Source organism: Salmo salar, chromosome ssa23 (assembly GCF_905237065.1).
Source record: "Salmo salar chromosome ssa23, Ssal_v3.1, whole genome shotgun sequence".
NCBI classification, from domain to species: domain Eukaryota; kingdom Metazoa; phylum Chordata; class Actinopteri; order Salmoniformes; family Salmonidae; genus Salmo; species Salmo salar.
Window position 1 is genome coordinate 4,928,235 of NC_059464.1, and position 14,961 is coordinate 4,943,195.

Below are 14,961 nucleotides of genomic sequence, written 5' to 3' on the forward strand. Positions count from 1 at the left end.
CTGGTCAATATGTCAGTGTATTATGTCTGTTATTTGTAACAGTGTGTTATGTGAAAATGTGATTGGATTATACATTTTATTTAAGGACTCTTGGAAGATTAGTCCAAATTAGGACTAAAAGAAATCCTAATCAGATCATGAGTTTAGTTCAACTGTCACACCTATGAGAATCCAAAATATAAGCTTTTTTTCTCTCCAATGTTTGTAAACATTGTAAATGTAAATAAACACTGTGTAGCCTGAAAAATATGTTTAAAACAGTCCTTGCATCCATAGCTGTTTATTAATCTGAAAGTGGTTACATTTCTCCAGGCTCATCCCTCATCTTTTAACAGCTTTGTTATTGTTTCAACTGTGGATTTGCCCTTTAAACACCTGCAAATTATAGAGATATCAAAGGGTCACCAACAAAAACTTAAACAATAGGCCTATGGCAAATGCAGTATATGGCATACATTTTTCACATGCAAATAGCACTTTTCGGTAGTGCTCAAAGCATGCCATTCCATGAGAGCAGCATTTCTTTTTCAACTTGAAGCAATGAGTCCAATCGGTCCTCCATGACAACAAAATCTTAAACAACAGAGTAGGCTAATAAATCCTTAGTTTTTGGGTTAAGTTCAGTTAAAATAATTTGGCTAATCTATACTTCCATATTCCCAAATCCTATTCTTGAAGATCAAGGGGTATTCAATTAATTGGAATGACTGCAAATCTGACAGATTTTGGTTTTTAATGTAAAGATATAAAGTCATCATATTATCTTTAATGGAAAGCAATGAGTTAGAAGAAGTCTACATAACCAACCCATAAAGTAAAATGCAACACCCATTTATGGCTAGTTATCTAAACTCTAACATTGATTGATCTTGCAATAATCAAATCAAAGTTTATTTGTCACATGCGCCGAATACAACAGGTGTAGACCTTACAGTGAAATGCTTACTTACAGGCTCTAACCAATAGTGCAAAAAAGGTATTAGGTGAACAATTGGTAGGTAAAGAAATAAAACAACAGTAAAAAGACAGGCTATATACAGTAGCGAGGCCATAAAAGTAGCGAGGCTACATACAGACACCGGTTAGTCAGGCTGATTGAGGTAGTATGTACATGTAGATATGGTTAAAGTGACTATGCATATATGATGAACAGAGAGTAGCAGTAGCATAAAAGCTAGATGTCGTTCAATTGGTATTATTATCTGTGTTCTTTAAAGCCCGCTAAGGGGAAAGTAATCTAAAAGTAACTGAATTTAATCAGATTACATTACTGAGTTTGGGTAATCCCAAAATTATACTACTGATTACAATATTGGACAGGTAACTAGTAACTAACGGATTACATTTAGAAAGTAACCTACCCAACCCTGCTCAAATTAGTATGATATGTTACGTTTGGTAAGTTACTAAAGTCAAAAATGAAAGGAGGGTGGTGGGTGGGGTGGACATTTAATGCAAATGTCTTGCAATCTGGAGGGTGGTGGGTTGGGTTGGTGTTTAATGCGAAAGTTTAGGAACCCAAGAGATGTTCAAATCTCATCACGGACAACTTTAGTATTTTAGATAATTAGCAACTTTTCACCTACTTTCTACTGTTTCGCTACTATGCAACTACTTAGCATGTTAGCTAACCCTTCCCCTAACCTTAACCCTAATCTTAACCCTTTAACCTAACTCCTAACCCTAACCTAACATAGCATATCATACTAAAGCTCTCGAACGATATCATACTAAAACAGTCAAACGTAATGTATCATACTAAACAGGTAAAATGCGATCAAGATTTAGGATACTATACATCCTACAATTCATATATTTTACGACCGTTATTACATTGCTAGGGCCAATGTAATGTAACCTAATGTAAAGTAACATTTCATACTAAATGGAGTGACCCGGATTTTAGTAAAATATAATACGTTTTGCTCTGAGACCAGGTTTCAGAGAGGCAGTTACAGGACCAGGGAACAGTTAGAAAAGAGTGAACCGTGCGCTTTACAATGGATTAAAAACCTGCACATGTAGATAGACACATGGCGTGCGCATCCACTATGCGCCCACGGGCACGTCCAACAGGCAATGGAATTGATAATGCACCTTGGTTTTCATTTTTAGTAGTTTATCAGGTAAACTAACGGGTAGGAATGTTGAGGTTGAGAACAGTGCTGCTGACTCCAATTAGATTAGATTATTGGATTGGCTGCAACAGATTATAGCGCGCCTGCTTCCAAGACGCAGTATACCGAGAAAGAAGCGTATTATCTAACAATTTTACCCCTGTGGACTTCGACAATAATAAGGTAAGATTCTTCGTTGTTGAGAATATGAATGAAGCCTGATGTATGATTATAACTGTATTTCGTGTCAACAGAAGGCAAAAAGAGAACGCACCGGGAAATTAGGGAGATACACTAAAGCAATTGCATAACCAAGTCTCAGAATTGAATTAGCCTAAATCAAATACCAAAATGGGGATGTGGTATTACTTGTGCGTAAAGTGGTATGGCTGATCTAATGCATCTTGAAAATTGGTGAACAAAAGATGAAAAACATTCTGGCGTTTGCTGTATATTTGCTGCATCAGACGTTCGTCAGTGATCCATTCAGAAATAAAAGGCAGTGCGCACGCTTTGTTGTTTTCCATTCTATGGAAGGGGACCTATAGTAAACGGAACAGTTGCAAATAAACTACAACAATGTGTATATATATTGTTGTATCCAACTAATAACAATCAATTATATTAGATTCATTTCAGTTGTGATATGACCTAATTATTGACATGTGATTCATGAGAGCCCTGATAGGATTTGTCCTTTGCACAGCCCACATATTGCATGATGTTCCTGAGATTATATTGTACTGGTTGAGGTTTTCAAAATAAGCTTGGATTCAAGACAAAGCACCTATCCTGTGTATTGATTTGAAGATGTCAACAAGTGATGGGTCATGTGATGTTTTGCCTTGTAAAGTAGCTGATATTGATTGGATCCTCCAGCTGACACCAGTCCATTGGAGGATAATGAACACATTCTCAGCAGCGTTTAGAAATGATTGTGTTTTTAGTACCAAATAGGCGCTGATTATGATCAACTCCTCAGAGACTTTTCTCTTGGCTGGTCTCGCCTCTGATTTAGTACAGAATATACAACATGTATGTATACATGTAGCCTATGCACATCTCATGATTATGACTCTCACCATGAGCCAACAAATCAATTGTCCTGACACTCATCCACAGAAGTTGGAGCCATTGTTAGTATTTATTATTTTGTTAGGATCCCCAAAGCTGCAGCTACTCTTCCTGGGGTCCACACAAAACATAAAATATGACACAATACATAACATTAATAGACAATGACAGCTGAAGGACAGAACTACATACAATCACATAATATTGTGACCTTGATATATTAAGGATGCCACTTTGCATCGTGCAGAACAGAAGCATGCCTGTAGTCACACCTAGAAGAAGAAGGATTATTGTTAGTGTTTGTTGACCCTTAGCAGGCCCGAGACTGTCAGCACAGGCCATAATGTGTTTTAATCCATCTGATGCTATCTGCTCTTTTCTAAGCGCCAATCCCTACGCAGAGTTGACTACCCTTTGATCTGGGATTATGTAACACTGTTTTAGCTACGCCATTGGCAGGAAGTCTGTGTGTTGCTACTGCTAGCCTTGCAGATATTACCGGCCAATTTGAAGGATTGACTAAATTTGCATATGGACCAGAGATTTTGACCCAATTGCTGAAATTGTTTGTAGTTGCCAAAAAAGTTACACTCTTGTTCCTCAGTGGGTAGACAGAGGGGGGATTTTAATGAGTGTGCACACTAAGAATGTGTGTGGGACTTCTGCTATTTGTAGCCAGTGTCGTGTTATGCTGATAACATCATAACAGCGTTATTGGCCAAGAAAGTGGGTGGCAGCACCTTCAAATCCTTATTATTCAGATAAGACCACATATGAATGATGTCAACATTAGCAAAATGAATAAAATAGTTGGAGTATGAGAGATGTAAAACCGTTGTGTGCCACACCACAAATAAGCCCACAGTTGCAGTTTGTGGCGTTAATGTGAGAGGTCCCACTCAGTGATTTGTCATTCAGTGTGTTGTGATGAGACACTGAGTCTGTTTTTAGGCATCACTGGAATGATGAATAATTTAAACCTATAGCATCTATACTCCTGGTTATTGAATAATATATACAGCAGATGAACACTGAGGGAGACTGCTATGAAAAGGAGGGATAGGTATGGTTTAAAGGCAGTCATTTATGGAGGGGGACGCAATGTGTATCAGTTTTCTACCTAAAATGGCACCTGAAATGGACTACTTATTAACAGTAAGGTGTATGGTCTGTGATTGTAGAAATACAGTAAGCTATTATATATATACCAGTAAGTTAGGTAGCCTATAAGAGGTTTACCTTTTAAACACAGGACAGGGTCTTTACATGCTGGCCATGCCCCTGTCAGAATCTACACTGAGAGAAAATGGAGGGGCACGCCACAGTAGTCGAGGGACACGTTTTTCAATAGTTCAAACCTGATGTGTCAGACATCAAGGCCTACAGCTATCACAAAACACACAGAACACTGTGTGGGCTGAGGATGTGCAAGTAAGCAAAAGAGAGGGGGGGAAAAGGAGAGAAAACGAGAGGCGCGGAGTTATATGCTACATTGTTACTATAATCCTCATCCAACCACAGTGAGCAGTGGGGCTGAGGTTGAAAAGTCTGCAGTTGTACAAAGAGAAAGTCTGGTTCCAACATCAAACCACAAAAGAAAAAACATCTCCGGCCTATTATATTCTATTGCAAACACAAAAGTTGAAAGAATTGTTTATGGAGAACCACATTTATTTTTTATTTTTAGAAAGGATAGATAGACAAACATATTGCGGATTGCAGTGTGTCTGGAGGGAGCGAAAGAAAGGGGTGTAATCCCTCCTTTCCCAGGAAAGAAAGGTGAGGAGAGCAGCAGGAAGACTAATACCACAGGAGACAGACCCAGCTTGACTCTCTCTGCTGTTGCCAGTCTGATAAATAACACTTATCTTAAGTCGCTGCTCAGGAAATAATACATCAGGAACATAGCGAGAGGACATAGTGTGAATAAATATCAGTAGTTGTAACGATCTGGTTTGGTCTGATTGATTGTTTTGTTCTTTTGTCAGGAACATTTTGTCAGTTGTTAGACTTGTTTGTCAATATGTGACAAACAAGTGTATGTTAAAAGCCAAGATGCTGCCCACTCAGAATAGTTTATTTGAATTAAATGGATCTTAAAGAAGAGCCACACCCCAATCCCTTTACAAGGGCTGTCCTGAGCCAGATTATGTTTGTGTGGGCAACATCTGTGAATGCATGTCATCTTCGCTTCATTCAGAGCAGTCCCGCTCCCAAATTCCCCATCCCATAATCAGATTGTAACAGCCCGAAAATCACAGAACCATTGTTTAAGTATTCAAAAAAAAACAGTAGTTGGAAAACAGCATCAGCAATGAAATGCAAAGTTTGTCATTTACTTTGCTTATCAAAACAAACACACATGTTCCTGCTTTGTAGCCTCAACAATATTCACCCCAGGCCTTGGGTCCTATGAACTGTAATAATTCTGGAAGACACAGGGGGCACACATGGGCACACTGTCGCCGGCTTAAACTTAGCCATGGGCTATTACTGTCCCCCCCTTCCTATTAATACTTCTAAGGCCTCACTAGGGGAAGAGGCTTGAAAGGAGAGCCTATTTATGAGCCACGTCTGAAGGAAAATGGTCAAGTTTCTGTGGTTTTAACTAGTCACCAACGTGTCAAAGGAGTTCCTCTCCCATTCCTGATATATTATGCGCTCATTATTCTGTTGTGCTGGGATTCTAAGAGTGGACTCTGTTCACATAGTCTAACCTTACCCCTAATGGCTTTAGAATAGGGATTATCCTAGCAGCATGTGTTTGTGTGTGGATGCTGTTAGTGGGTGCGTGTTTCCTTATATTTGTATATGTATAGTGAAACAGCCGCCTATGTATCGTCAGACACGGTTATTGCCTTCATTATTCATATGCAATTGACTCATGTTTATGTCTATGTGTGTGAACATCCAGGGGCAGCCATGCTGACCACCTTAATGGACGGCCTCCTCTGCTGCCTGACGGGGAAGTCGGCCAACGTTGTGGTTCCCATAGAAACCTCAGAACCTGCTGACGGCTACGAGTTTGTGGAGGTCAAACCGGGTCGCGTCCTGAGAGTCCGACATGTCATCCCGGAGCGGGAGGTGGAGGAAGAGCCCAGCGGGCCAGGGGGAAGCGTCCACTGCAAGAGGAAGATCACAGTGTATCGTAATGGACAGCTACTGATAGAAAACCTGGGGGATGCGGTGAGACAGGAGCTGTTACATGCTCCGAACGGAGAAGCAGAACCCAACTGTACAGTAGAGGTAGAGCTCGCAGACCCACCTTCCAATCCAACTCCCAATCCTGACACCAAAGTGGACAAGACAGGGTCAGTGGTTGGGACAGGGGAGAGTGGGGCAGGGGGAACGGCAACAGCTCCAGCCCCGATCCTCAGATTAGCCCCAGATCTGACCCAGCAGCCCCGGAAGCGACGGCGGAAGCCCAAGCGCACAGTGGTGATCGACAGCGAGAGGAAGATCACATCGTGTAAGGGGACACACGCGGACGTGGCACTGTTCTTTGTGCATGGTGTGGGTGGCTCTCTGGACATCTGGGGCAGTCAGCTGGACTTCTTCTTCCGTCTGGGCTATGAGGTCATCGTGCCAGATCTGGTAGGTCACGGGGCGAGCTCGGCGCCCCAGATCGCGGCGGCATACACGTTCTATGCCCTGGCCGAGGACATGAGGGCCATCTTTAAGAGATACGCACGGAAAAGGAACATTCTCATCGGACACTCTTATGGGTGAGTTAGACAGAAGTGTGTTAGTTATAGACACTACATATTGTATTTTCTGCCTTTTGCTCTCCCAGACTCTCTCCATCTCTCTCTTTGTACAGTGTGTCATTCTGTACATTCCTGGCCCATGAGTACCCCGACCAGGTCCACAAGATGGTGATGATAAACGGAGGAGGCCCCACAGCCTTGGAGCCCAGCCTTTGTTCCATCTTCAACCTGCCCACCTGCGTCCTGCACTGCCTCTCCCCCTGCCTCTCCTGGAGCTTTCTCAAGTAAGAGTGGGAGAGTGAGAGAGAGTGTGTGTGTGTGCCCGCCTTCCCTCTCATACAGACAAACATCTTTCCGTCTATGACATTCAAGTATGATATCCTATATCCCACTCACTCTCTCCTCTGCCTCCCTCAGGGCTGGGTTTGCCCATCAGGGTGCGAAGGAGAAGCAGCTGTTGAAAGACAACAATGCTTTCAACGTGTCCTCCTTCGTGCTGCGTGCCATGATGAGTGGCCAGTACTGGCCAGAGGGCGACGAGGTGTACCATGCAGAGATCACTGTGCCCATCCTACTGGTGCACGGAATGTACGACAAGTTTGTGCCCGTGGAGGAGGATCAACGCATGGCAGAGGTGAGAGAGAAACCTTTAACACCAACTTTAACCCTTTCTTTAAACCTAATCTAACCTCTCTACCTCCTCTCAGATCTTGCTGCTGGCCTTCCTGAAGATAATCAACGAGGGCAGTCACATGGTGATGATGGAGTGTCCCGAGAGCGTCAACACCCTCCTGCACGAGTTCTTCCTCTGGGAGCCAGACTCCGCTCCTAAGTCTAAACCACGACCTGAAACCGCCAATGCCCCCACTGCATCCAATGGGGGAGCAACTTCAGAAAGCCAAGCCAAGAATAAGTAGCCCATAGAAGGATGGATGTGTGTTATTGACTCCAATCAAAGCTTGCACAGCCGGTGATGTGTACTGTCTACCATGGCTGGTAGTGCTAGGCGTGTCTCCTCAGGTGCAGGGAGCTAATTTGAGTCGGTTTGAACTGGTCTGGGCTGGTTTTGAGCTGGTTTAAGATTTGAGTTTTGAGGAGGTGGAACACAGTACACAGGGACAGATGGGCCCATGTTTGCTCTAAGTCTGAGCCACTGCACTACATCAGAGAGGAAGGATAAGAGGGATGCGAGGGAGGGAGGGAGGGAGGGTGAGGAGGGATGGATAGATGGATGTCAATAACGTTGACCGTGGAGGTCTATTGTATTGTTCTGACCTGTTCTGATTGAGTGACTGATCCCTGACTGTGCCTTGGGGTGGTGTGGGGCTGAAGAGGTGCTGAGTTGTAGAGGTGGACCTGATAATGTTATTGGTTTTGTGTGTTGCGTGTGGTACAAGGACGCAAGTCTATACTTGGGTCCACCTGTAGTTGCACAATGGGTGGAAATGTCAAAACAAGGGTGGATCAGAGAGGGAAGAGAATGTATTGGAAGTGGTCAAGTCACAGAAGAAAATAACTAGCCAAGAAGAACGCTTGTTATACTACTCAAGCCAAAGGTTAGCCAATGTTTGTGACAAGCAACACCAGAACCAACTTTTTTTTCTGACAGTACTTCTTCACATTTGAATATTTGAAACTTCAACATTGTGACTGAAGTTGAATGAGACATTTTAAATTATGTTTGACAATCAATGCTGCTTTTTGAGAACTAGCCAACTACAATGCATTATTCATACATTATTTAAACGCACTTCCCTGTCAGAATCATTCCAAATGACAAGCAATTTCTTGACATTGACAATGTTTTGCATTATCTACAGAGAAGCAACTTGAGGGACAGGGGAAATACCAATGTTTGACTGTTTTACAAAGTCTCCTTGTGTATTTTATGGGGAAACAATATGTTTCCTTTGGCTGCTGGTTAACTGGGAAGTACAAACTGGTAGATCATGTGTGTTTTGGGCTCTTTTAAGAAGGATTATTATACTTGATGTTTCTTCTTATTCCTCAACAAAACTATGCTGAACAATGATTGTTTACCTGTTTTTCAGGTAAAAGTGATATAAGCTATGAAAATGTTTATTGGTACACCAAAAATGTTAGTAAAATCTGAGAATTCTTCAATGCCACATAGCAAGCTCTCCGTCATGTAACTACTGAACAAAAATATAAACAAAAATGTAAAGTGTTGGTTCCGTGTTTCATGAGCTGAAATAAAAGATCCCAGAAATGTTCTATATGCACAAAAAGCTTATTTCTCTCAAATGATGTGCACAAATGTGTTTACATTCCTGTTAGTAAGCATTTATCCTTTGCCAAGATAATCCATCCACCTGACAGGTGTGGCATATCAAGAAGCTGATTAAACAGCATGACCATTACACCGGCGCACCTTGTGCTGTGGACAATAAAAGGCCACTCTAAAATGTGCAGTTTTGTCACACAACATAATGCCACAGATATCAAGTTTTGAGTGAGCATGCAATTGGAATGCTGACTGCAGGACTGTCCACCAGAGCTGTTGTCAGATAATTGAATGTTAATTTGTCTACCACAAGCCGCTGCCAACGTCCTTTTATTGAATTTGGCAGTACGCCCAACCGGCCTCACAACCGCAGACCAAGTGTAACTACGCCAGCACAGGACCTCCACATCCGGCTTCTTCACCTGCAGGATCGTCTGAGACCAGCCACCAGGACAGCTGATGAAACTATAGCACAACCTATCAGAAACTGTCTCGGGAAGCTCATCTGCGTGCTCGTCGTCCTTACCAGGGTTTTGACCGGACTGCAGTTCGGGGTCAGAACTGACTTCAGTGAGCAAGTGCTCACCAACGGTGGCCACTTGCACGCTGGAGAAGTGTGCTCTTCACGGATGAATCCTAGTTTCAACTGTCCCGGGCAGATGGCAGACAGCGTGTATGGTGTCAGGTGGGCAAGTGGTTTGCTGTTGTGAACAGAGTGCCCCATGGTGGCAGTGGGGTTATGGTATGTGCAGGCATAAGCGACGGACAGTGAACACAATTGCATTTTATCGATGGCAATTTGAATACACAGCGATAACGTGACGAGATCCTGATAATGGCGCCGGAGGGGGCCAGAGGGGGCACCGTTTTACGGGTTCCTGACCATTCCTGCTATTTTGTGTGTTTTTTGGCATTGTTTGAAACTTATTATGTACATAATGTTGCTGCTACCGTCTCTTATGACCGAAGGAGCATCTGGATATCAAAACAGCGATTACTCACCTCGAACTGGACAAAGATGTTTTCTTTAGTGAGTCTGACGCGAAAGATATACTGTTTCTCCCAGACCAGGCCCAAATCCTTGTCATTCGCATGAAGAAAAGACGGAGATACAGGGGGTGCAGATCCGGGAGCCTTGTGAGAATTCATCGGCGAGTGGGTAACCCGCCTCTACCATCCGTTCTATTGGCCAATGTGCAATCACTGGAGAATAAACTGGATGAGCTTACGGGACATTAAAAACTGTAATATCTTATGTTTCACCGAGTCGTGGCTGAACAATAACACGGATAATATACAGTTGGCTGGGTTTTCCGTGCATCGGCAGGACAGAACAGCTACATCTGGTAAGACGAAGGGTGGTGGTGTGTGTCTATTTGTCAATAACAGCTGGTGCGCAATGTCTAATATTAAGGAAGTCTCGAGGTATTGCTCGCCTGAGGTAGAGTACCTCATGTTAAGCTGTAGACCACACTATCTACCAAGTGAGTTTTCATCTAAATTTTTCATAGCCATCTATTTACCACCACAAACCGATGCTGGCACTAAGACTGCACTCAATGAGCTGTATATGGCCATAAGCAAACAAGCAAATGCTCATCCAGAAGCGGTGCTCCTAGTGGCCGGGGACTTTAATGCAGGCAAACTTAAATCCGTTTTACCTCATTTCTACCAGCATGTCACATGTGCAACCAGAGGGGAAAAAAACAATAGATCACTTTTACTCCACACACAGAGATGCATACAAAGCTCTCCCTCGCCCTCCATTTGGCAAATCTGACCATAATTCTATCCTCCTGATTCCGGCTTACAAGCAAAAACTAAAGCAGGAAGTACCAGTGACTAACTGAAGGGGTCAGATCACTTGGATGCTACGCTACAGGACTGTTTTGCTAGCACAGACTGGAATATGTACCGGGATTTATCCAATGGCATTGAGGAGTATACCACCTCAGTCACCGGCTACATCACGAAGTGCATCGACAACGTCTTCCATTTCCCACCAATATCCAGAAACTTCGCACAACCATTTAGGAGGAGTGGGACAACATCCCACAATCAACAGCCTGATCAACTCTATGCGAAGGAGATGTGTCGTGTTGAATGATGCAAATGGTGGTCACAACAGATACTGACTGGTTTTCTAATCCACACCCCTACATTTTTTTTAAAGATATCTGTGACCAACAGATGCATGTCTGTATTCCCAGTCATGTGAAATCCATAGATTAGGGCCTAATGAATTTATTTCAATTGACTGATTTCCTTATATGATCTGTAACTCAGTGAAATCTTTGAAATGGTTGCATATTGTGTTTATATTTTTGTTCAGTGTACGATCCCTTGGTGGATGAACATGTCAGGAGAAGCCCTGTTTTGTGTCTGATAAGTGTCCTCATACAAAGACTGCATTGAATAACAGTAAATACCGTATAGCTTTACTCTCTAGCTTGGTGTGCACTCTGAATGATGCCCTCCTGTATTCCACAGGACTGGATGCTCTCCTTTCTAATACGACTGTTACTCGGAAACTATATGGTTGAATTCTGATCTTGGTACTGCAAGAGTCCAGTTATTTCAAAATGATCACATAATGCGCTCTGTTACTATTTGTTATGGAACAGTCAGTAGGTCACCTACAAATAGCAATATGCATTTTGAAAACATAACACTTATACCCTGACTACACCGCTCGCGTCGTGTGCGCGAGCGTTGCAAAATAAATTTAGTAATCTATGTTATTCAATTATTGCACCCACACTGCTCGCGCGCATCAACGAGCGTCTGCGTTGCCAAGGGCTAAAATAGAAGTCCTTTCTATATCTGACGCAGATCGCGCTGCAAGTCCTGCCTCTCCCATCTCCTCATTGGTTTATAGAAGCAGATACCCACGTGCCATCTCCGCATTGGTTATACCCACGTGGGTGATTGAAAGACGAACTGTGTTGCCGGTTGTCGTGGTAATACTATGAAGGATTAGATGCCAATCACCTTATAAATTCTAAGATGAAAAAGCCTGGAGGGAGGAGAGATGACTAGAAACGATTCGGTTGACCGTTTTATGTGTGGATTAATTGTTGGAGTAGAGGACCTTGTGCATTTCAGGTAAAATAACAACCTAATGTTTATATCCCAGGACAAATTAGCTAGCAACAGCAAGCTAGCTAAATAGGACAAATTAGCTAGCAAGTGCAAGATAACTAGCTAAATTGCCATAAATGTTTAATGCTTTTCGACCTGTCCCCAAATTAATGTCATTGGTTCAGAGTTTGTTTTGATATTTTAACCTGCGTGTCGTGATCGTGTTTGGTGTAGGGGTACAAAATAAATTGGGTTCCGTGTTAGCCTCTACAGGATCGGTGGATGCCCCGCGGGACGGTTAACTTAACGTAGGCTAATGTGATTAGCATGAGGTTGTAAGTAACAAGACAATTTCCCAGGACATAGACATATCTGATATTGACAGCTTAAGTATTGAAAGCTTAAATTCTTGTTAATCTAACTGCACTGTCCAATTTACAGTAGCTATTACAGTGAAAGAATACCATGCTATTGTTTGTGGAGAGTGCACAGTTACGAACTTGAAAATGTATTAATAAACCAATTAGGCACATTTGGGCAGTCTTGATACAACATTTTGAACAGCATGCAATGGTTCATTGGATCAGTCTAAACTTTGCACGTATACTGCTGCCATCTTGTGGCCAAAATCTAAATTGTGCCTGGGCTGGCATAGTACATTATGGCCTTTCTCTTGCATTTCAAAGATGATGGTACAAAAAAATACAAAAAAACATGTTTTTTTTCTTTGTATTATCTTTTACCACATCTAATGTGTTACAGTGAGGGGAAAAAAGTATTTGATCCCCTGCTGATTTTGTATGTTTGCCCACTGACAAAGGAATGATCAGTCTATAATTTTAATGGTAGGTTTATTTGAACAGTGAGAGACAGAATAACAACAAAAAAATCCAGAAAAACGCATGTAAAAAATGTTATAAATTGATTTGCATTTTAATGAGGGAAATAAGTATTTGACCCCTCTGCAAAACATGACTTAGTACTTGGTGGCAAAACACTTGTTGGCAATCACAGAGGTCAGACGTTTCTTGTAGTTGGCCACCAGGTTTGCACACATCTCAGGAGGGATTTTGTCCCACTCCTCTTTGCAGATCTTCTCCAAGTCATTAAGGTTTCGAGGCTGATGTTTGGCAACTCGAACCTTCAGCTCCCTCCACAGATTTTCTATGCGATTAAGGTCTGGAGACTGGCTAGGCCACTCCAGGACCTTAATGTGCTTCTTCTTGAGCCACTCCTTTGTTGCCTTGGCCGTGTGTTTTGGGTCATTGTCATGCTGGAATACCCATCCACAACCCATTTTCAATGCCAAGATTTGACGGTACATGGCCCCGTCCATCGTCCCTTTGATGCGGTGAAGTTGTCCTGTCCCCTTAGCAGAAAAACACCCCCAAAGCATAATGTTTCCACCTCCATGTTTGACGGTGGGGATGGTGTTCTTGGGGTCATAGGCAGCATTCCTCCTCCTCCAAACACGACGAGTTGAGTTGATGCCAAAGAGCTCCATTTTGGTCTCATCTGACCACAACACTTTCACCCAGTTGTCCTCTGAATCATTCAGATGTTCATTGGCAAACTTCAGACGGGCATGTATATGTGCTTTCTTGAGCAGGGGGACCTTGCGGGCGCTGCAGGATTTCAGTCCTTCACGGCGTAGTGTGTTACCAATTGTTTTCTTGGTGACTATGGTCCCAGCTGCCTTGAGATCATTGACAAGATCCTCCCGTGTAGTTCTGGGCTGATTCCTCACCGTTCTCATGATCATTGCAACTCCACGAGGTGAGATCTTGCATGGAGCCCCAGTCCGAGGGAGATTGACAGTTCATTCGTGTTTCTTCCATTTGCGAATAATCGCACCAACTGGTGTCACCTTCTCACCAAGCTGCTTGGCGATGGTCTTGTAGCCCATTCCAGCCTTGTGTAGGTCTACAATCTTGTCCCTGGCGTCCTTGGAGAGCTCTTTGGTCTTGGCCATGGTGGAGAGTTTGGAATCTGATTGATTGATTGCTTCTGTGGACAGGTGTCTTTTATACAGGTAACAAACTGAGATTAGGAGCACTCCCTTTAAGAGTGTGCTCCTAATCTCATCTCGTTACCTGTATAAAAGACACCTGGGAGTTAGAAATCCTTCTGATTGAGAGGGGGTCAAATACTTCTTTCCCTCATTAAAATGCAATCAATTTATAACATTTTTGACATGCGCTTTTCTGGATTTTTTGTTGTTGTTATTCTGTCTCTCACTGTTCAAATAAACCTACCATTAAAATTATAGACTGATCATTTCTTTATCAGTGGGCAAACGTACAAAATCAGCAGGGGATCAAATACTTTTTTCCCTCACTGTATATTCTCCTACATTAATTTAACATTTCCACAAACTTCAAAGTGTTTCCTTTTAAATGGTATCAAGAATATGCATATCCTTGTTTTAGGTCCTGAGCTACAGGCAGTTAGATCTGGGTATGTAATTTTATGCAAAAATATAAAAAAAGGGGTGGATCCTTTTGGGCCGTGAAATGAGGTAACAGTAAAATGGAAGACATTCTAAAGCCGCTACAACAGGCTCTCACAGAAAACATGTCCGGCATTAACTATGTTGATGAGGATTTAAGCACAGGTTTCATATTGTTCACAGTATTCAGATGTTTCTTAATATTTGTTTATAGAGTATACCTTTTATTCAATATGCAACTTTTACTTGCATATGATGAGGTCTTGATGCTGAAAAGGCGAGAACATC

General features: G+C 42.5%; 1 protein-coding gene across 1 annotated transcript; it reads left to right on the forward strand.

Annotated features, from left to right (window-relative positions):
* Window positions 1-1,972: 1,972 nt before the first annotated feature.
* Window positions 1,973-9,133, forward strand: LOC106583969 (protein ABHD8). Its single transcript, XM_014168693.2, has 5 exons — window positions 1,973-2,300; window positions 6,106-6,916; window positions 7,012-7,182; window positions 7,316-7,532; window positions 7,606-9,133. The coding sequence occupies exons 2-5, from the start codon at window positions 6,114-6,116 to the stop codon at window positions 7,813-7,815; spliced, it is 1,401 nt and encodes a 466-aa protein (XP_014024168.2). The 5' UTR covers window positions 1,973-2,300; window positions 6,106-6,113; the 3' UTR covers window positions 7,816-9,133.
* Window positions 9,134-14,961: the final 5,828 nt, after the last annotated feature.